The sequence below is a fragment of the Cervus canadensis genome, chromosome 8, assembly GCF_019320065.1.
Source record: "Cervus canadensis isolate Bull #8, Minnesota chromosome 8, ASM1932006v1, whole genome shotgun sequence".
Taxonomy (NCBI): domain Eukaryota; kingdom Metazoa; phylum Chordata; class Mammalia; order Artiodactyla; family Cervidae; genus Cervus; species Cervus canadensis.
Genome location: NC_057393.1, coordinates 33,973,748 through 34,000,134, shown reverse-complemented (window position 1 = coordinate 34,000,134; position 26,387 = coordinate 33,973,748). Strand labels below are relative to the sequence as shown.

General features: G+C 37.9%; 1 protein-coding gene across 1 annotated transcript in view; it reads right to left on the bottom strand.

The window, feature by feature from the left end:
* Positions 1 to 6,551: 6,551 nt before the first annotated feature.
* LOC122446733 (cytochrome P450 2C31) overlaps positions 6,552 to 26,387 on the bottom strand; it is a 38,210-nt gene continuing 18,374 nt past the window's right edge. The window contains exons 5-9 of the mRNA XM_043477230.1: positions 23,697 to 23,873; positions 22,581 to 22,722; positions 21,805 to 21,992; positions 9,501 to 9,642; positions 6,552 to 7,191 (exon numbers count right to left, since the gene is read on the bottom strand). Of these exons, the coding sequence (XP_043333165.1) occupies positions 7,010 to 7,191; positions 9,501 to 9,642; positions 21,805 to 21,992; positions 22,581 to 22,722; positions 23,697 to 23,873 (831 nt within the window). The 3' untranslated portion in view covers positions 6,552 to 7,009. The remainder of the gene's footprint in view (positions 7,192 to 9,500; positions 9,643 to 21,804; positions 21,993 to 22,580; positions 22,723 to 23,696; positions 23,874 to 26,387) is intronic.

Sequence of the window (26,387 nt, the reverse complement as noted above, 5' to 3'; positions counted from 1 at the left end):
GGTTTTATAGTTTTGTTTTTCACACTTATGTCTATGTTGTGTTGTGATGTGCTCAGTTGCTTAAGTCGTGTCCAACTCTTTGAGACCCCATGGACTGTAGTCCACCAGGCTCCTTTGTCCGTGGAATTTTCCAGGCAAGAATACTAGAATGGGTTATCATTTCTTACTCCAGAGGATCTTCCCGACCCAGGGATCCAAGCAGAGTCTCCTGTGTATCTTGTATTGACTCATATGCTCTTTGCTCCTGAGCCACCTGGGAAGCCCTATGTCTATGATCCGGCTCAAACAAGTGTAAACAACTTATGAGGAGCAAGTTACATTTTTTTCCAATTGAATATCCATTTCATCTACCACTGAGATTATCCTTTCTATGCTAAATTAAGTGGTACTATCACATGGTTATATAGCTGTGAGTCTTTTTCTAAAGTTTGTTCTATTCTAGTTTATTCCAAGTTTTTATTCTTGTGCCAATACCACATTGTCCTAATTATTTTAACTTTAAAGTAAGTCTTGATATCGAGTGTGTAAATCTTCCACCTTTATCCTTCTTCTTCAATATTTCCTTGACTATATTAGCTTCTTTGCATTTTCACACAAATTTTAGAATCAATTGATCAATTCCACAGAAGATCTGATAAGATGGTATTGAAAGACTTCCCTGGTGGTCCCGTGGCTAAGACTCTGTGATATCCTGGTGAGGGAATGAGATCCCATATGCCACAATAAAACATCCCCACATACCACAACTAAGACCCAGTGCAGTCAAATAAATAAATATATTTTTTAAAATACATATTTTTAAAAAGATATTTACTGAGAATTCATTGAGAATATAGTGCACATTAAGAGAACTGAAACCTTATCAATATTTTTTAAACTTATAAACTTGAAATAATTATCTATGGATTTGGGTATTCTTTAATTTTTCCAAACAACATTATGAAGTTTGCAGTGAAAAGTGAAAGTTGCTCAGTCGTTCCTGTCCGACTCTTTGCAACCCTGAATTCTCCAAGCCTGAATATTGGAGTGGGTAGCCTATCCACTCTCCAGGGGAACTTCCTAACCCAAATATCAAACCTAGGTCTCCCGCATTACAGATAGATTCTTTACCAGTTGAGTCACAAGGGAAGCCCAAGAATGCTAGAGTGGGTAGCCTGTCCCTTCTCGAACAGATCTTCCTGATCCAGGAATCAAACTGGGGTCTCCTGCATTGCAGGTGGATTCTTTACCAACTGAGATGTTTCACATTATTCATTAGATTTATTCCTAGGTATTTAAGGGGTCAGTAGGCTTATTTTAAATCATTCTTTTAACAATATCATTATTTAATTATAGCAGTACAATTCATTTTTGTATTAACCTTGTATCTAGTTTCTATAAACATTTCTCTTTATCATCAGCTGTGTACATCTATTTGGCACTCAAAACTTAAATAGAAGTTTTATTTTTAATTTCTTTAAGAAACATCCATACTGTTCTCCCCAGTGACTGTTCCAATTTACATTCCTACCAACAATGTAGGAGAGTTCCCTTTCCTCCACACCCTCTCCAGCATTTATTGCTTACAGATTTTTTGATGATGGCCATTCTGACTGGTGTGACGTGAGAGCAGTTTTGATTTGCATTTCTCTAATAATTATTGCTGTTGAGCATCTTTTCAGGTACTTTTTGGCCATCTATATGTCTTCTTTGGAGAAATGTCTGTTTAGATCCTCTGCCCATCTTTTGATTGGGTTATTTGGCAGTTTTGTTTTTTGTTTGTTTTTTTAATATTGAGCTTAGTGTGCTATCTGTTAACCTCTTGTTGATTGCTTCATTTGCAAATATTTTCTCCCATTCTGAGAGTTGTGCTATTGTTTCATAGTTTCCTTTGTTGTGCAAAAGCTTTTAAGTTTAATTAGATCTCATTTGTTTATTTTTGTTTTTATTTTAGTTACTTTAGGAGGTGAATCAAAAAAGATCTTGCTGTGATTTACATCAAAGAGTGCTTTGCCTATGTTTTCCTCTAAGTGTTTTATAGTGTTCAGCCTTACATTTAGGTCTCTAATCCATTTTGAGTTTATGTTTGTGTATGGTCCTGCAATCCCACTCCTGGTTATGTACCTGGAGAAAACCATAATTTGAAATTATTCGTGCACCCCAATTTACATGCACATGATACATGCAAATAATACATGCAGCATTATTTGCAATAGCTAGGACACAGGAGCAATCTAATTGTCCATCAATAGAAGAATGGATAAAGAAGATGTAATACATATTTATAGACAAAGGAGGTATAAATTGGGAGATTAGGATTGACATGTACACACTACTATATATAAAATAGATAGTAATAATAACCTGTTGTATAGTATAGGGAGCTCTACTCAATACTTCGTAAAGACCTATAAGGGAAAAGAATCTTAAAAAAAAAAAAAGATATATGTACATGCATAACTGATTCATCTGAAACTAACACAATGTTGTAAATCAACTGTACTCTAATAAAAAAAAATTTTTTTAAAAACCTAAATAGAATATTCTTAGCAATTTGCCTTGCTCTTTTTTGTTTAGTGGCTACTCTGAACTAATGTAAAATTTCTATTCTTTGTCATTTGTATCCACCAAAGACTTTGCTCAGTTAGCTTGGTGCTCATCTAATGATTGAATAGACATTTCCTTAGTAGTCTTAGGAACTAAAGCAGTACCCTGTCTTTGCAAGAGGCTCTGTGTGTATGTTGGAGCATCCCTTCAACATGCATCCAGGCAGTTTCTAATTCAGCCTTATCCTTCACTCCCTTCTTACACAGAGCCTCCAGGTTTGCCAGAGATGACAGCTTAGGGTTTTCTTTTGATCTTTTCTGAGCATTTGTGGACTTCCAATGAAATTAAAAGATGCTGCTCCTTGGAAGAAAAACTATGACAAACGTAGACAGCATATTAAAAAGCAGAGATATCACTTTACCTTTTCCTTTACCTTCCTTTACCTTACCTTTACCTTCCATCACTATAAGTTTTCGTATAGTCAAAGCTATGGCTTTTTCAGTAATGAGGTATAGATGTGAGAGTTGGACCATAAAGATGGCTGAGCACTGAAGAATTGATGCTTTTGAATTGTGGCGCTAGAGAAGACTCTTGAGATTCTCTTGGACCGCAAGGAGATCAAACCAGTCAATCCTAAAGGAAATTAATCCTGAATATTATTTGGAAGGATGATGCTGAATCTGAAGTTCCAACACTTTGGCCACCTAATGTGAAGAGCTGAGTCACTGGAAAGACTCTAATGCTAGGAGAGATTGAAGGCAAAAGGAGAAGAGGGTAACAGAGGATGAGGTGGTTGGATGGCATCATTGACTCAATGGACATGAATTTGAGCAAACTCTGGGAGATAGTAAAGGACAGGGAAGCTTGGTGTGCTGCAGTTCATGGAGTTACAAAGAGTCAGATATGACTTAGCAACTGAACAACAAATGTCTCAGGAACACATCAGTTTTTCAAAGTGTTGATGAATATCTCATTCCTCAGTTTTTCCTTTTAAGCTTTTTGGTTAGTGTATTGATTTCTCCAGCTGTTATCTACAGTGTCAGGCATCTTTAGTGCTTAAAAATTGCCCCTGATTATTTTTGACAAATGCCCTAGGGAAAATACTGTTCATATTTGGCTGGCTGAAAAGTTCATCCCAGTTTTTTGGGAGGCCAACCCAATACTAGACAGCTTCCCTGGTGGCTCAGTAATGAAGAATCCACCTGCCAATGCAGGAGACTCAGATTTGATCCCTGGGTCGGGAAGATCCCCTAGAGAAGGGAATGGCAACCCACTCCAGTATTCTTGCCTGGAAAATCCCATGGACAGAAGAGCCTGGTGGGCTACAGTCCATGAGGTTGCAAAAGAGTTAGATGTGACTTAGCACATCTCCATACATCTTCATATGTAAGTAATATTAGGCGAGAGCAGAGTCAGATCAATCCTAAATGTAGGATCTTCCAGGATGACCACAGGAAGGAAACATAATAATGATCTCTGGGAACAGAGTTTTGAAGGAGTGTAAGCTCCATTCTGCCTCCTCCAGTGGCTGTTAGTCACTCAGTTGTGTCTGACTCTTTGCGACCCCATGGACTGTAGCCTGCCATGCTCCTCTGTCCATGGAATTCTCCAGGCAAGAATACTAGTGGGTAACCATTTCCTTCTCCAGAGGATCTTCCCAACGCAAGGATCAAACCTGGGTTTTCCCACATTGCAGGCAGATTCTTTACTGTCTGAACCACCGGGAAAGCCCCATCCAGTGGCTGTTAGGCCACTACTTTTCACCTACGTCCTGTAGTTTTTCAAGGTTACATCAAAGCTGGAGTGATGGGGAAGGGAATGAGGCAAGTGAAAATACCACAAACCTCACTATTCTTACTGATATTTTCCCACTTAAAAAAAAAAAAATAAACACAATACAAATTCCTGTAAGTCTTTGTATAATGTCCATAGTTCTAAAATATTTGTTCTGACAATTTTTGCCTGTGCTCTCACTGTTTTATGTTGGACAAAATTACTATAGAAGTCATTGTGTGAGTGCATGCATGCCAAGTCTCTTCAGTCGTGTCTAACTCTGTACAAACCTGTGGACTGTAGCCTGCCAGGTTCCTCTGTCCATGGGACTCTCCAGAATACTGGGGAATACTGGAGTGGGTGATTGTGCCATCCTCCAGGGGAGCTTCTCGACACAGAGATCAAACTCGCATCTCTTACAACTCCTAGATTGGCAGGTGAGTTCTTTACCACTTGAGTCACCTGGGAAGACCTATAGAAATTATTACTCTACATGGTTTCTTCAGTCTAACATTGAATAGAAGCAGCTTTTTTCAAATTTATGGGGAAAGGGTTCAGTATTTCACCATGAATTTAAATATTATCTAGGATTTGGAGATGCCCTTTTTCAGAATTAAAGAAGTCCCATTTTTCAGAATTAAAGAAGTCCCATTTTTCTCTCAATTTGCTGAGTGTTTACCCTATACAAGTATTAAACTTTATTAATTTTTGTATGTTTATTGAGAAGATCATGTTTTTTTCAGGTAAGTTTGTGTGCATGTGTGTGTCTGTGCTACACATTGTACATCAAATAATGCAGTCCAGGGCTCTGAATGACATTAGTTTTCTACAGGGAAAAATATGTTCCAACAAGCATTTAATCTATGACTGAAATTATGTAAAGAAGGACTCTGGTCTTATAAGTATTCTTCAACTTCAGGCTAATCTTATTCCTTAGTTGCAGATCTTCTTCATAACCTTCAAGCTTCAACTGAAGTTGAAATGTTTACTTGGTCCATCTTTTTTTCTGATAGCCTTCAGAATCTGCAAGATTTGGAGGAGTCTTAAAGCTCCTATGTGACACCTTAGAGTCAACTTTTAAGACTCTAACCTCTTGATTTCAAATCAATAATCATCTCAAAGGTAACATCACATCAAATAAGAGGCTTCCTAACATGGACTTCCCATTCCCTCTGCTCTCTTGTCCCCAGAAATTGTCACAATTTTGATCACTCTCGCATGCTGACAAATACACACACACACACACACACATACGTGTTTGTGTATGGTCTGTGTGTGTCTGTGTGATGAGTCAGGGAAATACAGACATAAATATATATATTATATCAAGAAATTTCTATTCATTGCAATAAAATATTATCTGCAGATGATGATATTTCTATTTGAAAGGTAACTAAAAACTATTAAATCTACCAAAGAATTCAGTCCTCAGTACATGTACAGGTTTGATCAAATAGTCCTTCTGTTACAGTCATGACAGAAAAGAGAAGGACTTCCCTGGCGGTCCAGTGGTTAAGACCTCCCTTCCACTGCATGGGGTATGGTTTCCATGCCTGGTCAGGAAATCAAGATCCCAAATGCCAGGGAGCATGGCCAAAAAAAAAATTCTTTTTATTAAAGTAAGCAGATATATAATCTTTAGGGCATTATGCTTCTGTATCTATGAAAAATTAAAGTGAATATATATGTGCAGCCACACTACTTCTAAGAAACTATCCTGAAGAGACAGTAAAGGAATAATAAAAGATATATGCATGTACTAATAATAACATTTTTATATTAACAAGATTTCAAAAATAATAGAAATATCTTTGAATAGGAAGATAATTTTTTAAAATTATTATAGCTATTAACATAGTATTATGAGATACATTAACTTACACTGCTTGTGAAAATATCAATCTTATGCTATTATTTAATGTCACCAAAAAACCATAGCTATAAGTAATATGTACACACACAAACACTAAACACACACATAGATTTCTCTGTGTAGATAGATTTCTCTTTCTCAAATATAACCCACATGTATATTAATTACCTTCCCCTCTTCTTTGGTTTTATATATCTGTAAGTCTGTGTGTGTGTGTGTGTGTGTGTGTGTGTGTGTGTGTGTTTGTGTTTAATCACTTAGGGAAAGAGGAAGAACATCTCTGGAAAGACTAATAAATTCAAGTTTTATCTCATACTACTCCCTCTAACTGGAGTCACCTGATTTCTTTTGCATGTATATGCATATATACACAAACATACCCTTCAAACACATAATTATATTTTTAATAACATTGGGAAAAAGCAAAATTATACATCCAAACTATCAAGAGATCATTCCCCTAAAGAGAGAAATAGGAGCAAGAGATGAGAGCATTTTAAAAAATTTTAGCACATGGGATAATTGCCAACTTTAATTTTTAGTAAAATACAACATTTATAAGGTGCCCTCCATTTAGTATACACAATAAATGGGATGTAGCTTAAGATCTCAGGACTGTAATTTTTTTAAAAAAATTATTGGAGACAAAACTGTTCTTTTTCATGCAAAAAGACTTGAACTGAATCTTAAAGAAAATTAGAAGAGGCAGGCCTCAAGAATGTCACTGCTAAAGGTAAGGGAGAGGCGGACAATGGCTAACAGCCAGGACAGAGAGCATCAGCTTGTGTAGATGGAACTGGAGAGGCTCACTCTGCAACCTGGCAGTCAGCCCTTTCTTCAGACTGGAATGAAACACATCTCACAGACGGGTGGAATAGAGACTATCCCTTTGAAACTTGGTGCAATATCAATGTGCTTTGGATCAACCACAGGTTTCAAGGTAAAATGCTGTAAAATGCTGACCAGGAGTAAAAACAGCTCCATGCGGGCCAGGCCTTCTCCAGCACAAACTCTTTTTCCTAAAAATGACACATAAATTAAATAGTTGTTCAATTCTATTTCTAACATATCACAAAGGGAAGCATAAATAAATATGGAATGAGTAAATACATAAACAAACAAGTTAATAAAAGACAAATTAACCTATGGCTTCTATTTACACCAAAATCTGGTTTGCTTCATTTCCTCAGAACATATTTCAGTGTACATTCTCTATTAGAATAAATCTGTTCTGTATACCCATGTCAGGATCACTTTCCTGAGGCTTGCCAATAATATCTTTCTACACACACACTCACCCATCCCAAATAACATGAGCTACACACTATATTTTTTCATCTACTTCCAATTTAAGACTCAACAACAGATTTATTTCTCCTCATCTGGATTCCTAAAACTAATCTTGACCTTGTCATGTCTCTGTTTCTAATAATATTTCAAGAGCTTACCGTTGCCAAGTATAAAAAGAAATGTCACAAACTCAACACAAATATTATTAACCATTCTCTAATCCCTAGACATACTAGCTATTTCAAGTGTTATGAGTATCCAGTCATTCCTCCAACTGAAACATTGGTTCCCTCAACTCCTCCTGCTGAGATTCTCTACATCCTTCTAGAACCACCACAGGTGTCACTTGCTCTATACAAACTTCTTTGGTCTATTCAGGGGGATATAATTCACTCTCTTGCTGGTTTTCCACAAGACTCATACATACTTCTAATACAAAATGTTTCACATGAAATTATAATTATTCCTGTGTCCCACACACTGGAATATAAGCTCATAAAGTAAAGGCAAAAGGAGAAGGGATGTGACAAAGGATGAGATGGTTAGATAGTATCACCAACTCAATGGACATGAATTTGAGCAAATTCCAGGAGACAGTGGAGGACAGAGGGCCTGGTGTGCTGCCATTCATGGGGTTGCAAAGAGTCGAACCCGACTTAGCAACTGAACAGCAACAGCAAAGTAAAGCCTTAGGTCTTGTAATGATACTACAGTGCCAGGACAAAGCAATCCTACAAATCCCATAAACTGGGCAGAAATCTTAAGCCAGTTTGTTATGAAACAATGGACCCAAAATTCAGGAAGTAGATAAGGAAAAGATTAGCAGGGTCTAGTTTTGAGGTCAAATTCTGGGCATTGTTCATAATCTTGGGACCAAGCATCAAGAGTTCCTTGAAACCTGTTTTCCTGGATGTTCAATGAGGAGTAAACCTCCTATTTCTATCCCTATTTCAATTCCTTCTGTAGAAAAGGCCCTTCACCCTCTACTTTCTACCCTTCTCCTTCAGACTATGCTGAACACTCTCCATTTCTCCATCTTTCCAGATCCATACTGTGTTTATTTTTCTTTTACACCTACTGTGTGTTTAGGAAGTTGATTTCTATGGACTACATAACCCCAGTAGTTAGTTCCCTTCTTCACTGTGAATAAACTCAGAGGATTAGACATTGAGAAGGTTAGACTATGCCCTCCCTCAGTCCCAGCCTGTCAGGCCAGTTTCAGCAGTGGCTGTATTCTCCAATCTATCGACCCCTCTCCTGCTGAGGCATCCATTCTCTCTTTGCTAAAGATCTGCTTGGGTTCCAGCAACACCCTCCTTCTCCCAGTCCTTCTGACATAGGATAGCAACATTGTCCTACTGATGCTCATCCCTGAGTACTTGACCACTTCTTGCTACTTCACTTAATAATGTCCACACCTCTGAAAACAATCTCTTCATTAAACTGCCTTTAATGAAACTTTTTGAGTACCTTGCCTCTTTCTTTCAAGGTCCTCCCCCAAATTAAAGGAAGATACTAAAATATTTCTTCCTGCAAGAAAATTTCTCTTTTGCTTCAACTACTCTGTCCTCTGCCCCACCCCAAAAATGTAAGATTCAGGAGCTCCTCTCTCTAGGTTTCCACAGAAGCCTTTTGAATAGTACTTGTCTCTCTGGAGTATCATCACCTGTTAACTCGCATTCCTCTTTCTTAGAGGAGAGCTGTCCCTTATTCACATTTCTATCCCTGGATCTGAGTGAGCATGGGTCTACTACATATAAGGTCCTCAGAGAATTTATTGAGTAAATGGCATCTCTGGACAGGGGAGAAAAGTCTCAGTGGAACTAGACTTCTATGAGGAGCTCTTAAGATTATCAGGTGAGAAGGCAGAACTCAGTGAGTGCAGCCTCCAATCCAATCAGAAATTATCTACACCTTGGGAGTGGTGCCTCTGGCCTCATGAAAATGACAATTTGTCCAGCTCAGAGTTGCCTCCATACAAAGCCCTTCCTCCTCTCATTTGACCTCTGATGTACAGACAAAAATGAATCATGCTTGCCTGCTGAAAAAGCCATGAAGTGGTCAGTCTTCTTAAAGTTGCCACTCTCATCCAGGAAGTGACCAGGATCAAACTGCCCTGGGTTGGGAAACTCCTTATCATCGTGCAGGACAGAAGTCAGAGATGTTAATATGACTGTGCCCTGAGATAAAGAGAAACACAATAACTAGATTATAAAGAAAGTCATGGAGTTTGAAAAAATGCCTTATCTAATCCTTTTATTTTATAAATGAGGTGGCTGAGGCACAAAATAAAACATATTTTATTCTCTCCATGTCAAAGAACAAATTAATGACCAAGCCTAACAGGTCTTAAGTCATATGATGCCATATAAATCATATAAATGATTTATGATTCAATCATATAAATCAAAGTGGCAGTCCAGGGCATTGTTAAGTGATTCCAAGGCTAATCATCTTCAGCTTGTAGCCTACCAACAGCACTTGCTCTTCAGAAAACTAAGGCAGGTGCTTTGTTCTTAACAAATAAATTGGAGCATTGTTTAAAAGTGTTGATGTCACTAAAAATTCAGTTCATTCTCTTTGGAACTGAATATAGGATCCTCTTCAAATATGACCTGATTGGTCATATTCTTGAAAACTATTCAGTTTCCCTCTAAGATGAGAAACGGACAAGTATCCCTCTTACTGCTATGTTTTTTCAATGTAATTGCTGCATATGCTGTGGAAACAGGAAGGAATTTCTGGGTTTTAGTAGGGTTTTCACAAACTCAGAGATATGGTACATAATGATTTGAAGCTTAGTTTTTATCATCAATCAAGTATTTCTCTCTTAAATTAAGGTTTATGACCATAGGTAAGTTGTTTAGCATTTCCATGCCCTTTACAAAAAGTTTGCCAACCTTGCTTTAAAGCAAAATTTATAACATTAATAGTATGTTCATAATATAAAAAATATACATGTGATAACTTTAGCATAAAGGAAGTGGAGCAAGTTAAATAGCCATATACAACTGTAGTGTTTTTGTATTTTAAACAAAATTTAATACTATTAATTTTAAGACTGTAAATATTTAAGGATGCAAATTGTAACCTCAGGGGTTTCCCAGGTGGTACTAGTGGTAAAGAACCTGCCTGCCAATGCAGGAGACACAGAAGACATGGGTTCAGTCACCGGGTCAGGAAGATCTCCTGGAGGAGGGCATGGATTGCAATGAAGGAGGGCAATCCACTCTGGTATTCTTGCCTGGAGAATTCCATGGACAGAGAAACCTGGCAGGCTACAGCCCGTAAGGTCGCATAAGCAACTTAACACATGCAAATGCACTGTGATCTCAAGAGAAACCACTAAAAAAAATAGTTTGATGTGAACAGAAATTTACAATAACACAAAAACTTAAACTATTCCAGAAGAAGGAAGAAAAGGAGAAATAATGGAATATAAAGGAGGACAAACAAAAGTGATTATTTAAATATATAATTATTCCAAGAATAATAAAACAATGAAGGAGGAAGAGTGTAATATAAACTGAGTGAACAAGTGGATCAAAAATGATAGATTTATAGACATAAAACACCTATTGATAATTATATTAAATTTTAATGAACTAGGCATTCCCACTTAAAAGTCAGAATGCACTTAACAGACATATAAGGAAGACTCCATCCAAAAGCAACAGAGCATGTTCTTCTAAGCACAGATGAAAGATTCTCCAGGATAGATCATATGATAGGATACAAAAAAGGTATTAATAAATTAAGAAGATTGGAATCATATCAAGTATCTTTTCCAACCAAAATAGTATAAATCAAGAAATCAATTATAAGAAGAAAACTGGAAAATTCACGAAGATGTGGAGATTAAACAATGTGCTATTGAACAATCAATGATCCAAATAACAAATCAGAAGAGAATCAAAAAGTACATTGAGACAAACAAAAATGTAAGCACAGCATATCAAAACTCATGAGATTCAGGAAAAGAAGTTCTAAGATGAAAGTTCATAGTGAGGAGAGGTCCTAAGATGGTGAAGGAATAGGACGGGGAGACCACTTTCTCCCCACAAATTCATCAAAAGATCATTTGATCGCTCAGCAATTTCCACAAAACAACTTCTGAACGCTGGCAGAGGACACCAGGCACCCAAAAAGGCAGCCCATTATCTTCGAAAGTAGGTAGGACAAAATATAAAAGATTAAAAGAGAGACAAAAGAGTTAGGGATGGAGACCCATCCCTGGAGGGAGTCATGAAAGAGGAGAAGTTTCCAAACACCAGGAAACCCTCTCACCAGTGGGTCTGTGGGGAGTTTTGGAATCTCAGAGGGCAACATAACTGGGAGGAAAAATAAATAAATAAATAAAACCTACAGATTATGCGCCTGACAGCAACTCACAGCCGAGAAGTAGCCCAGATGCTAGAGTCCACCACCAGCAAGTGGGGGCTGAACAGGGAGGTGCGAGTGGCATTGCTTAGGGTAGGGACCAGGCCTGAATTCCCTGAGGACAATCTGAGGGAGCTAACATGAGATAGCCACCCAAACAGTGGGATAGCCAGAGAGAGAGAGAAAAAAAAGAGAGTGAGAACTTTCCTATGAAAAGCTCTAAGGTAAGGCACTGCCAGCCTGCTCACCTAACAAAAGACTAAGCGAGTACCAGAGGAGAGCTAGCCGGCTGCAGACCGGCCCATCCCCCGCTGGAGGCAGAGAGGCAGGCAGGCGACAGCCAGAGCCAGAAACTGGCAATCTCGGCCCCAGAGAAAGCATCTTCTACAAAACTGTGAGCAGGCTCCCAGTTACTAACCAAGTCTTCCTGGGATCCTGGATGGTTGACATCCACCGGGAGGGTCACAGCCAGAGATCAGTTCCCCAGAGGAGACACTCAGCACACCTGAGATGGCTCCCACTGTGCACCCTGGAAACCAAGCAGCCAGGACTGGGGAAGTGATAAGACACATCGCCCCACCTGAGGGGAGTGTGCTCACCAGGCACCTGGCCACCTGAGCTGCTCAGACCTGGGAAGGGCACAAAACGCAGGCCCAACTGAGTCTGCGCCTTTATGGAGTACCCAAGAATCTGTATCTGAGCGGCTTAGACCTGGGAAGTCCACGCCATCCAGGGCCCGCTTTAGACAGTTCCCCTGCAGAGCAACCTGGAGCTTGAGATGTGTAGACTGGGAAAGCACACACACCCTGAGCGGGGGCAAACCCAGTGTGTCCAGGACACTGTGAGCACTGCCCACACACGCCAGTGATATTTGTTTGCAGTATTCCTCCCTCCCCACAGCACGACTGAACAAGTGAGCCTAAATTAATGACCACCTTTGCCTCCTTGTGTCAGGGCTGATATTAGACACTGAAGAGACTTGAAAACAGAAGAAGCCAAAATAAACAGAGGGAACCTCTTTGGAAGTGACAGCTGCAACAGATTAAGCCCTGTATTTGGCACCAACTACATTGGAAGGGGTCTATAGACCTTGAGAAGTAAAAGTTGGAACAAGGAACTATCTGAAACTGAACTGACCCCACAAAGCCCTCAACAGCTCCAGAGAAATTCCTAGATATATTTTTACTATTATCATTTTTAGATTTTTTAATTTTAAGTCCTTTATTACTGCTTTAATTTTCACTTTTATAACCATTACCTTTTGGAAAAAGACCTTATTTTTAAAGTAAATTTCATATATATTTTAATAATTTTTGTGATTGTGTTTTGTTTTTTTAATATTATACTTTTGAGAGTCTAATGTCTATTCTAGATTTTTAATCTTTACTTTTTGGTATTAGTTATCAATTTGGACCTTTAAGAATCAAGTCTTCAGTACTCATTTTTACTTAGGGGTGTGATTACTGGCTTGATTGCCCTCTCCACCTGTTGACTCTCCTTTTTCTCCCCTAAGTCACCTCTATCTCCTCCCTCCCCCTTCTCTTCTCTACCCAACTCTGTGAATCTCTTTGGATATTCTAGGCTGTGATAAACACTTAGGGAACTGAATACTGGCTAGATCTGTCTCTCTCCTTTTGATCCCCCCCGCCTCTTCTCCTCCTGGCCACCTCTATCTCCTTGCTCCTTCTTCTCTCCTCTATGTAACTTCGTGAACTTCTCTGGGTGTTCCAGGCTATGGAGAGCACATAGGGATTTGATTACTGGCTAGATTGCTCTCCCTTTTTGATTCCCCCTCTTCTCCTCCTGGTCACCTTTATCTCCCTCCTCCCTCCTCTCTTCTCCATGTAACTCAGCGAACCTTTCTAGGTGTCCCTCACTGTGGAGAATCTTTTTTCCATTAACCTAGATGTTTTATCATTGGTGCTGTATGGATAGAGAAGTCTTGAGGCTACTGCAAGAATAAGACTGAAAACCAGAGAAAAAAAGGCTTAAATCTCAAACCTGAGAACACCAGAGAACTCCTGACTCCTGGAAACATTAATCAATAAGAGCTCATCCAAAAGCCTCCATACCTACACTGAAACCAAGCTCCACCCAAGAGCCAATAAGTTCCAGAGCAAGACATACCACACAAATGCTCCAGCAATGCAGGAACATAACCCTGAGCTTCAGTATACAGGCTCCCCAAAGTCACAGCAAACCCATAGACATCTCAAAACTCACTACTGGACACTTCATTGCACTCCAAAGAGAAGAAATCCAGTTCCACCCACCAGAACACCAACAAAAGCATCCCTAACCAAGAAAGCTTGACAAGTCACTTGCTCATCCCCACCCACAGGGAGGAACCTCCACAATAAAGAGGAACCACAAACTGCCAGAATACAGAAAGGCCACCACAAACACAGCAACCTAAACAAGATGAAAAGGCAGAGAAATACTCAGCAGGTAAAGGAACATGATAAATGCCCACCAAACCACACAAAAGAGGAGGAGATAGGGAGTCTACCTGAAAAAGAATTTAGAAAGATGATACTAAAAATGATCCAAAAATCTTAAAAACAAAATGGAGTTATAGATAAATAACCTGGAGACAAGGATTGAGAAGATGCAAGAAATGTTTAACAAGGACCTAAAGAAATAAAAAAGAGTCAATCAATAATGAATAATGCAATAAATGAGATAAAAAAACATTCTGGAGGGAACCAACAGTAGAATAACAGAGGCAGAAGATAAGATAACTGAGGTGGAAGATAGAATGGTGGAAATAAATAAAGCAGAGAGGAAAAAAGAAAAAAGAATTAAAAGAAATGAGGACAACCTTAGAGACCTCTGGGACAATGTTAAATGCCCCAACATTCGAATCATAAGAGTCCCAGAAGAAGACGACGAAAAGAAAGGCCATGAGAAAAAACTTGAGGAGATAATAGTTGAAAGCTTCCCTAAAATGGGGAAGGAAATAACCACCCAAGTCCAAGAAATCCAGAGAGTCCAAAACAGGATAAACCCAAAGCAAAACACCCCAAGACACATATTAATCAAATTAATAAAGATCAAACACAAAGAACAAATATTAATAGCAGCAAGGGAAAAACAACAAATAACACACAAGGGGATTCCCATAAGGATAACTGCTGATCTTTCAATAGAAACACTTCAGGCCAGAAGGGAATGGCAGGACATACTTAAAGTGATGAAACAGAAAAACCTAAAACCCAGATTACTGTACCCAGCAAGGATCTCATTCAGATATGAAGGAGAAATCAAAAACTTCACAGACAACAAAAAGCTCAGAGAATTCAGCACCACCAAATCAGTGCTTCAACAAATGCTAAAAGATCTTCTCTAGACAGGAAACAGAGAAAAGGCGCATAAACTCGAACCCAGAACAACAAAGTAGATGGCAATGAGATCATACTTATCAATAATTACCTCAAATGTAAATGGGTTGAATGCCCCAACCAAAAGACAAAGACTGGCTGAATGGATACAAAAACAAGACCCCTATATATGCTGTCTACAAGAGAAACACATCAAAACAAGGGACACATACAGACTGAAAGTGAAGGGCTAGAAAAAGATATTTCACGCAAATGGAGACCCAAAGAAAGCAGGAGTAGCAATACTTACATCAGATAAAATAGACTTTGAAATAAAGGCTATGTAAAGAGACAAAGAAGGACACTACATAGTGATCAAAGGATCAATACAAGAAGATATAACAATTATATATGCACCAAACATAGGAGCACTGAAATATGTAAGGCAAATGCTAACAAGTATGAAAGGGGAAATTAACAGTAAGACAATAATAGTGGGAGACTTTAATACCCCACTCACACCTTGGATAGATCAACTAAACAGAAAATTAGCAAGGAAACAGAAACTTTAAATGATACAATGGACCAGTTAGACCTAATTGATATTTATAAGACACTTCACCCCAAAACAATCAATTTCACCTTTTTCTCAAGTGCACATGGAACCTTCTCCAGGATAGATCACATCCTGGGCCATAAATCTAGCCTTGGTAAATTCAAAAAAATTGAAATCATTCCAACCATCTTTTCTGATCACAGTGCATTAAGATTAGATGTAAACTACGGGGGGGGGGGGGACTATTAAAAATTCCAACATATGGAGGCTAAAAAACACACTTCTGAATAACTAACAAATCATAGAAGAAATTTAAAAAGAAATCAAAATATGCATAGAAACAAATGCAAATGAAAACACAACCCAAAACCTATGAGACACTATAAAAGCAGAACTAAGAGGAAGGTTCATAGCAATACAGGCTTACCTCAAGAAACAAGAAAAAAGTCAAATAAATAACCTAATTCTACACATAAAGCAACTAGAAAAGGAAGAAATTAAGAACCCCAGGGTTAGTAGAAGGAAAGAAATCTTAAAAATTAGGGCAGAGATAAATGCAAAAGAAACTAAAGAGACCATAGCAAAAATCAACAAAGCTGAAAGCTGGTTCTTTGAGAAGATAAATAAAATAGACAAACCATTTGCCAGACTCATCAAGAAACAAAGGGAGAAGAATCAAATCAACAAAATTAGAAATGAAAATGGAGAAATCACAACAGAGAACACAGAAATACAAAGGATCATAAGAGACTACTATCAGCAACTATATGCCAATAAAATGGACAACTTGGAAGAAATGGACAAATTCTTAGAAGAGTATAACTTTCAAACCTGAACCAGGAAGAAATAGAAAGTCTTAATAGACCCATCACAAGCACAGAAATCGAAACTGTAATCAGAAATCTCCCAGCAAACTAAAACCCAGGACCAGATGGCTTCACAGCTGAATCCTACCAAAAATTTAGAGAAGAGCTAACACCTATCATACTCAAACTCTTCCTGAAAGTTGCAGAGGCAGGTAAACTTCCAAACTCATTCTATGAAGCCACCATCACCCTCATACCAAAACCTGACAAAGATGCCACAAAAAAAGAAACCTACAGGCCAATATCACTGATGAACATAGATGCAAAAATCCTTAACAAAATTCTAGCAAACAGAATCCAACAACATATTAAAAAGATCATACATCATGACCAAGTGGGCTTTGTCCCAGGGACTCAAGGATTCTTCAATATCCACAAATCAATCAATGTAATACAGCACATTAACAAATTGAAAGATAAAAACTATGTGATTATCTCAATAGAAGCAGAGAAAGCCTTTGACAAAATTTTATCCATTTATGATAAAAAAAAAAAAAACCCTCCAGAAAGCAGGAACAAAAGGAACATACCTCAACCTAATAAAAGCCGTATATGATAAACCCACAGGCAAACATTATCCTCAATGGTGAAAAATTGAAAGCATTTCCCCTAAAGTCAGGAACAAGACAAGGGTGCCCATTCTCACCATGTCCAGGGATTGGAAGAATCAATATACTGAAAATGAGTATACTACCCATAGCAATCTATAGATTCAATGCAATCCCTATCAAGCTACCAACAGTATTCTTCACAGAACTAGAACAAATAATTTCACAATTTGTATGAAAATACAAAAAACCTTGAATAGCCAAAGTAATCTTGAGAAAGAAGAATGGAACTGGAGGAATCAACCTGCCTGACTTCTGATTCATATCAATGTATGACAAAACCCACTGAAAAAAATAAATAAATAAATAAAGGAAAAGAAAAAAAAATGTTAGAAGAATAGTACCATAAATTAAAAAAAAAGAAAGAAAGAAAAAAACAGACTATACTACAAAGCCACAGTCATCAAGACAGTATGGTAGTGGCACAAAGACAGAAATATAGATCAATGGAACAGAATAGAAAGCCCAGAGATAAGTCCACGAACCTATGGACACCTTATCTTCAACAAAGGAGGCAAGGATATACAATGGAAAAAAGACAACCTCTTTTACAAGTGGTGCTGGGAAAACTGGTCTACCACTTGTAAAAAAATGAAACTAGAACATTTTTTAACACCATACACAAAAATAAACTCAAAATGGATTAAAGATCTAAATGTAAGACCAAAAACTATAAAACTCTTAGAGGAAAACATAGGCAAAACACTCTCCAACATAAATCAAAGCAGGATCCTCTATGACCCACCTCCCTGTGTATTGGAAATAAAAGCAAAAATAAACAAATGGGACCTAATTAAACTTAAAAGCTTTTGAACAACAAAGGAAACTATAAGCAAGGTGAAAAGACAGCCTTCAGAATGGGAGAAAATAATAGCAAATGAAGCAACTGACAAAGAATTCATATCAAAAATATACAAGCAACTCCTGCAGCTCAATTCCAGAAAAATAAGTGACCCAATCAAAAAATAGACCAAAGAACTAAAGAGACATTTCTCCGAAGAAGACATACAGATGGCTAACAAACACATGAAAAGATGCTCAACATTACTCATTATCAGAGAAAGGCAAATCAAAAAAATCACAATGAGGTACCATTACACACCAGTCAGGATGGCTGCTATCCAAAAGTCTACAAGCAATAAATGCTGGAGAGGGTGTGGAGAAAAGGGAACCCTCTTACACTGTTGGTGGGAGTGCAAACTAGCACAGACACTATGGAAAGCAGTGTGGAGATTCCTTAAGAAACTGGAACTAGAACTGCCATATGACCCAGCAATCCCACTGCTGGGCATACACACCAAGGAAATCAGAATTGAAAGAGACACATGTGCCCCAATGTTCATCACAGCACTGTTTATAATATCCAGGACATGGAAGCAACCTAGATGTCCATTGGCAGATGAATGGATAAGAAAGCTGTGGTACATATACACAATGGAATATTACTCAGCCATTAATAAGAATACATTTGAATCAGTTCTAATGAGGTGGATGAAACTGGAGTCTATTATACAGAGCAAAGTAAGTCAGAACGAAAAACATCAGTACAGTGTATTTATGCATATATATGGAATTTAGAAAGATGGCAACCATGACCCTATATGCAACATAGCAAAAGAGACACAGATGTAAAGAACAGACTGTTGGACTCTATGGGAGAAGGCGAGGGTGGGATGATTTGAGAGAATAGTATTGAAACATGTATATCATCATATGTGAAACAGATCACCAGTCCAGGTTCAATGCATGAGACAGGGTGCTCAGGGCTGCTGCACTGGGATGACCCTGAGGGATGGGATGGGGAGGGAGGTGGGAGGGAGGGTCGGAATGGGGAACACATGTACACCCATGGCTGATTCATGTCAATGTATGGCAAAAACCACTACAATATTATAAAGTAATTAGCATCAAATTAAATAAATTTTTTTAAAGTTCATAGTGATAAATGCCTACATCAAGAAATAAGAAAGATCTCAAACAAAAACCCTAACTTGACACCTCAAAGAATTAGAAAAAGGATAAAAACCAAAGGTCAAAATTAGTAGAAAGGAAATAACAAAGAGTGGAAAAAAGAAAGAGAGAGGCCAATAAGACAATAGAAAATACTGAATAAGACCTGTATTTTTTTTTTAATGATAAGTAAAGTTGGCAAACCTTTAGATTCACCAAGAAAAAAAAAAAGAGGTACAACTCAAATAAACAAAATCAGGAATAAAAGAGGAAACATTAAAATTGATACCACAGAATACAGAGGATGATGACAGATGATAATGAACAACAATACATGAACAAATTGGACAACCTGAAAAAAATAGATAAATTCTTAAAAACATGCAAACTATTAAGACAGAATCATGGACAAACAGAAAGCTTGAACACAGCAATAACTAGTAAGGAGATTGTGTTGGTAGTCATAAACTCCCAACAAACAAAATGCAGGACCAGATAGTTTTGGGTTTTCCTGGTGGCTCAGACAGTAAAGAATTGGCCTGCAATGGGGGAGACCTGGGTTCAATCTCTGGGTTGGGGAGATCCCCTGGAGGAGGGCATTACAACACACTCCAGTATTCATGCCTGGAGAATCCCCATGGACAGAGAAGCCCAGTTGGATACAGTCCATGGGTCACAAAGAGTGAGACACCACTGAGAAACTAAGCACAGCACACAGATAGTTTTGATAATGAATTCTACCAAATACAACATTTAAAGATAAATGAATACCAACTTTTCTCAAACTCTTCCAAAAAATACAAGAGGAAGGAATACTTCCAAATTTATTTTGCAAGGTCAACATTACTTTGCTATCACAACCAGAGAAGAACATTACAAAAAAATGAAAATTACAGTCCAATAGGCTTGATAACCACAGATGCAAAAATCCTCAACAAAATATTAGCAAACTAAATTGAAGAATACAGTAAAAGGGCTATAGACTATGAACAAGGTGGATTAATTTCAGTGATGCAAGGATGGGTCAATATGTGTAAATCAATCAATGTAGTACAACTCATTAACAAAACGAGGGATAAAAATCATAAGACCATCTCAAGAGAGTCAGAAAAAGCATCTATGAAAGTCAACATTAATTCATGATTTAAAAAAAAAAACTCTGAACCAAGTGGGTATGGAGGGAACATATCTCAGCTTAATACTGGCTGTATGTAACAACCCCACAGCCAATATCATATTCAACAGTGAAAAGAGGAAAGCTTTTCCTCTAACATCAGGAATAAGACGAGGATGACCACTCTCACCACTTTTACTGAACAGAAGGGATCAGGATTTGGGGGAAAAAAAAATTTTAATGCAAAAGGATTGAATATGTTCAAATGCTAATAGAAAGGAGCCAGCAAGGAGAGAGAGAAAACAGAGAAAAAAGAAGAAATGATTCCTGAAAATGTGACAGGAAAGGGATCCATGAGACAGGCAGAAAGATTTACTTTAGATAAAAAGAGAGCCCTTCTTCTACAACAAAATGAAAGAGAAAACAAAGGGTGTGGATGTAGCTAAATTTGTAAACCTTGTGGACAGGAGTTGAGGGAGTTTCCTACAATGGCGCTTAGTTTCTTTGTGGAAGACTAACTCACTTGGGGAGAAGTCCTCAGCAGAGAACTGGAAGGGAGGAATTCAGGGCTGAAAGCCCATGTCATGCTTGTTGGAGCAAGTTGAGTTGGGTTACCAAGCAAGAATGTTGTATAAGATTGAGGATTCATTTAAGGTTGGTGATAATACCAACCTGCTGGGCTGTATGGTCTTTTTCAGAAGGAGTCATTAGCTCAAGCACAGGCAGAAAGGCAGAAGACTGTTGCATTGGATTTTGGATAAGTAAGTGAAACAGATAGTTAGGAAGGTGACTAACTATCTGATAGATACTCAGCATGGTGTGAGACATATGAGAATAGAGGATACTGGTTAAGTGCTCATAATAGTAAAACATACACTGGTAAATAAGGAAGTAGACAGAAGAGTGGGCTAATGAACAGGCAGAGTGTGGAGTTATCAATGTACTGAAAAACCTGTGGAAGCCTAAGCACTATTATATTTATTAAATTGTATTAACAAACAAAAAGGAAAGGAGCATGTGGTCAGAGGGTAAAATGTATGACATGACTGTGTAGTTAGTACCTGTAAACACTTGTGTGCATGCTTAGTCACCCAGCTGTGTCCAACTCTTTGTGGTCCCATGGACTGTAGCCCACCAGGCTCCTCTGTCCATAGGGATTTCCCAGGCAAGAATACTGGAGTGGGTTGCCATGCCTCCTCCAGGAGATCTTCCCAACCCAGGGATCAAACCCAGGTCTTCTGCACTGCTGGAAGATTCTTTACCAGCTGAGCCACTTTAAGACACTTAGGTTATCAACTATCACAGCAGTAGAATTATGCAGTGCTTGTCTACTGGCTTCCCCGTGGTTCAGACGGTAAAGAATCTGTCTACGATGCGGGAGACCTGCGTTCAATCTCTGGGTTGGGAAGATCTCCTGGAGAAGGGAAAGGCTACCACTCCAGTATAATGGCCTGGAGAATTCCATGGATTGTGTAGTCCGTGGGGTCGCAGAGTCGGACATGACTGAGCGGCTTTCACTTTCAGGAGTCTTGAGTATAGATGAAATACCTTGGGAATGAGATATTCTCTGAACTTAACATCCTGAGTTGCTGCATGGGGCAGATTGCCTGGGACAAGGTCAATGTATCTCTGGATCTCGTGCACCACAGCATCCGTGTAGGGCATGTGGCTCCTGTCCTGCATGCAGGGGCTTCGGTTTCTGCCAATCACACGGTCAATTTCTTCCTGAACTTTAGCTGGCAAGATAGGAATCAGAATTTAGGTCAAGTGATAAAGACATTTTTTTAGCTTCTTAATCATGGTTACATTGGACAATTTGTTTGCCCAAAAGGATATAACTTAAAAGAATTTTTAATTTGTCTATAACTCTTTTAGAGTGAATCTTTTTGACAAAGGATTGTGATTTTGCTGAATCAATCCTTTCGCTACAAATGCATTTGAGTAGAATTACCTTTTGACAAAAATATATTTATGTGGACTTAGAAGGCTTTATCAAGTAATGCCCTTTTAGAGAAAGAGGAAGGCTAATGCTTTCCAGATCCTAGGGTAACTCTTTTTACTACATTTGACATGATACAGATCAACGATACTCTGCCACAGAAAACAACAGTGACCTCAGCCCTTGAAACCTCTGCTGCTGATTAAATATTTCATTATGAGTTTTACTTTAATTTGAATTCAATTTATTCAATTATAGGAAGATCTACTTGTGATGAATTTTTCTTCTCGTACAATATCTAGGCAGATGAAGAATGGAATAGTCATCAATGTTGCCTACCAGTTTCTACCCAGAATTTCATCCTATCCATCATCTGTGATCCTACCTGTGACCTCTGGGTGCTTCAACAGGAGCAGGAGCCCATATCTCAGAGTGAGGCTTGTTGTCTCTGTTCCAGCACTAAACACGTCCCATACAGTGGTTATCAAGTTGTCTATGGTAAATTCAGAATGTTTATTATATTTTTCCTAGCAATGATAAATAAAAGAACCTTATAAATAACCTTATAAATAACATAAAATAATTCCATATAACATCATAATTTTTAAAAATTTACTTATTTGACAAATTAAGCCAAACATTAGAGAGTATTATAGATGAAGATAAAGTTAGGTGAGTTTGTTAGAATTACTTCAGTTAAAACAGAGTTAAACTTCCAAGTCCTTTCTGATTCTTCACTTTTGATACTTACTAGAGCAAATCAGTTCTTCAGTAATTTCTAACTTGACTCTTATCAAGTCATCACTGCTACTCACTGTCAATTCAAGCATCTATTGTTTATTTCATCTATTATTTCATCTGAAGTTCTCACTCAAGTATTCAGAATCACCTACCCTAAAACTGAAACACTATTCCCAAAATCATCAGTCATTACACCCATGACAGTTTCTCAGTTACAATCAAGATAATCTCTAAAAATTCCACACACTTCATCACTGCACTTATCATACCCTGAACCAATTTTGTCATCTCTGCTAATATAAGCCAAAGTTTTCTCAAAACCTACCTCAGCTGTTTCCTACTATCTTTCCAACAGTAAGCCTTTCTAGATTCCCATCAACTCCTGCTTTCTCTCATTTGTTACATCATCCATTCATGGAATTTACATGATGAAAAAGAATATGTTGTCTATCAGTAATCTTGAATGTGCCTATTTGTCTGTGTGTGAGTGCTTCAACCTGTCCCCAAATAAAGAACAAACTTTAACATGGTAAATATAAAAACTTCCAAATCATTTTCAGTGACAATTTATAAATAGCTCAAGACATCCAGTATGGTTTGCACAAGCAATCTTCATTCTTGTATGTGCAAGCAGTGAACACATCTTTAAGAAGGAGCATTTGTTCTAATAAACCAATTTCACTGAGAAGAACAAAGCTATTCCATGTGTCACATCACTCCACCCACAAAGATGAAAGAGCAAATCTGGGTTCCATTTTACCTTTTCCATTTTAATCAGAAAGTAATCAATAAAATCTTGAGGGTTATTGAGGTCCAGGGATTCTTGGTGTTTCTTTATTTTCTCCAAAATAAACTTTCTTTGCTCAGTCATGTTTTTAAATATTGTATTATGACTTCCTGGGAAATAACGTAGTAAAGAGGGGAAAGCATTGAAGAGCTGAAAGATGAAAGAATCATTCATTAATTTATTCAGCAAACTTTTACGGGCCCATATTATGGATCAAACACATTATTATAAAATGAGTAGCTGCTGCTGCTAAGTCACTTCAGTCATGTCCAACTCTGTGCGACCCCATAGATGGCAGCCCACCAGGCTCCACCGTCCCTGGGATTCTCCAGGCAAGAACACTGGAGTGGGTTGCCATTTCCTTCTCCAGTGCATGAAAGTGAAAAGTGAGTAGATTAAGATGAAGAAGACATGCATCTTGCACTAGAATACATTTGAGATTGAGAGGGAACTGATAAACTGGCTGGAGTAACAGCATGCACAGGTTACCAACTAATTTCAAAATCATTCAAATTCATTTCTAACCATAACTCTCTAAAGAAATTCAGGATCATACTACCATCTTTCCAAATGAGGGTACTGAGATTCAGAAAGATTAGTCAACCAGTTTAAGACACAAAACTAGTGATAGAGGTAGAACCCAGTGTTCCCTCCAGTTTACCCTACACGCATGTCTACAGAGGGTCACCTAAAAAGTGTGCAGGGATCACACCCTTTTTGTTATAGTTTTTATGAAAGTATAGCTGACATGCAATTTTTTTTTATTAGTTTCAGGTGTACAAAATTGTGATTTGACATTTATATACATCACAAATTTTTCACCATGGTTAGTTTAGGAACCCTCTGTCATCATACAGCTATTGAAATGTTATTGACTATTCTTTGTGCTGTATATTATATCCCTGTGACCTTATTTTATAACCAGAAGTTCAGACTTCTTAATCTCCTTCATCTATTTCATTCATGCCCACATTCCCTCCCCTCAAGTGACCACTAGTTTATTCTCTGGGTCTATGAGTCTCTGTTTTGCTTTGTTTGTTTTCATTTTTAAATTCCAAATATGAAGTAAATCATATGGTATTTGTCTTTCTCTGCCTGACATTTTCCCTTTAGCATAATATCTTCTAGGCCCATCCATAAACAGCACTATTCAATCTGTTATATGGCTGAATAAATTTCCATTGTGTATATACAAACCATATTTTCCTTATCCATTCATTCTTTGACAGATACTAAGGTTGCTTCTATATCGTGACTATTGTAAACAAAGGTACAATGAACATAGGGGTACATATACATTTTCAAATTAGTGTTTTTATTTCCTTTGGATAAATACCCAGGACTGGAATTGCTGAATTGTACGTTAGTTCTATTTTTAATTTTTTGATGAGCTTGCGTATTGTTTTCCATAGTGCCTGCACCAATTTACATTCCCACCAACAGTTCATGAGGGTTCCCTTTTCTCCACATTCTCCCCAACACTTGTTATTTCTTTTTGACAAGAGCTATTCTGACTGGTATGAGGTGATATCTCATTGTGGTTTTGATTTCCCTGATGACTTGCGATGATGAATATATTTTCATATGCTTATTGGACATCTATATATCCTCTTTGGAAAAATGTCTATTCAAGTCCTCTAGACACTTTTATTTATTTTGAGTTTGCTTTTTTGTTTTTGATTTTGAGTTGTATGTGTTCTGTGTGAATTTTTTATATTAACCCCTTGTCAGATATATTGTTTGGAAATGTCTTTTCCCATTTAATAGGTAACCATTTTGTTTCACTGGCATCCTTGTCTTTTTCCTGATCTTAAAAAATCTTTTCAGATTTCCGCTGTTGAGTATGATGTTAGCTATGGGCTTGTCATTATGGCCTTTATTACATTTTGAGGTGTATTCCTTCAATACTCACTCATGAAGAGCTTTTGTCATAAATGGAGGTTGAATTTTTTAGTCTTTTTTAACATAATTTGCAATCATAGATTTTTTTCCTTCATTTTGTTAATTTAATGTATCACATTGAATGATTTGCAGATATGGAACCACCCTTGCATTGCTGGGGTAAATTTAACTTAATCATGGTTTGGGCTTTCCTGATAGCTCAGCTGGTAAAGAATCTGCCTGCAATGCAGGAGACCCTTGTTCGATTCCTGGGTCAGGAAAATCCGATGAAGAAGGGATAGGCTACCCACTCCAGTATTCTTGGGCTTCCCCTGTGGCTCAGCTGGTAAAGAATCCACCTGCAATGCAGGAGACCTGGGTCTGACCCCTGGGTTGGGAAGATCTCCTGGAGAAAGGAACGGCTACCCACTCCGGTATTCTAGCCTGGAAAATTCCATGGATTGTATAGTCCATGGGGGTTGCAAAGAGTCAGACGCGACTCATCGACTTTCACTTCACAGTCATTTGGTTTATGGCCCTTTTAATGTACTGGTGAATTCTGTTTGCAAATATTTTATTGAGAATTTTTGAGGAAGTGTTCCTTTCTCTTCAATTTTTTTGCAAAACTTTGAGAAAGATATGTATTAACTCGTCTCTAAATTTTTTATATAATTCACCTGTGAGGCTATCTGGTCCTATACTTTCAATGATGGAGGTGTTTTGATAATTAATTCAATTTGATTATTAATGATCAGTCTGATTAGATTTTCTGTGTCTTCCTGA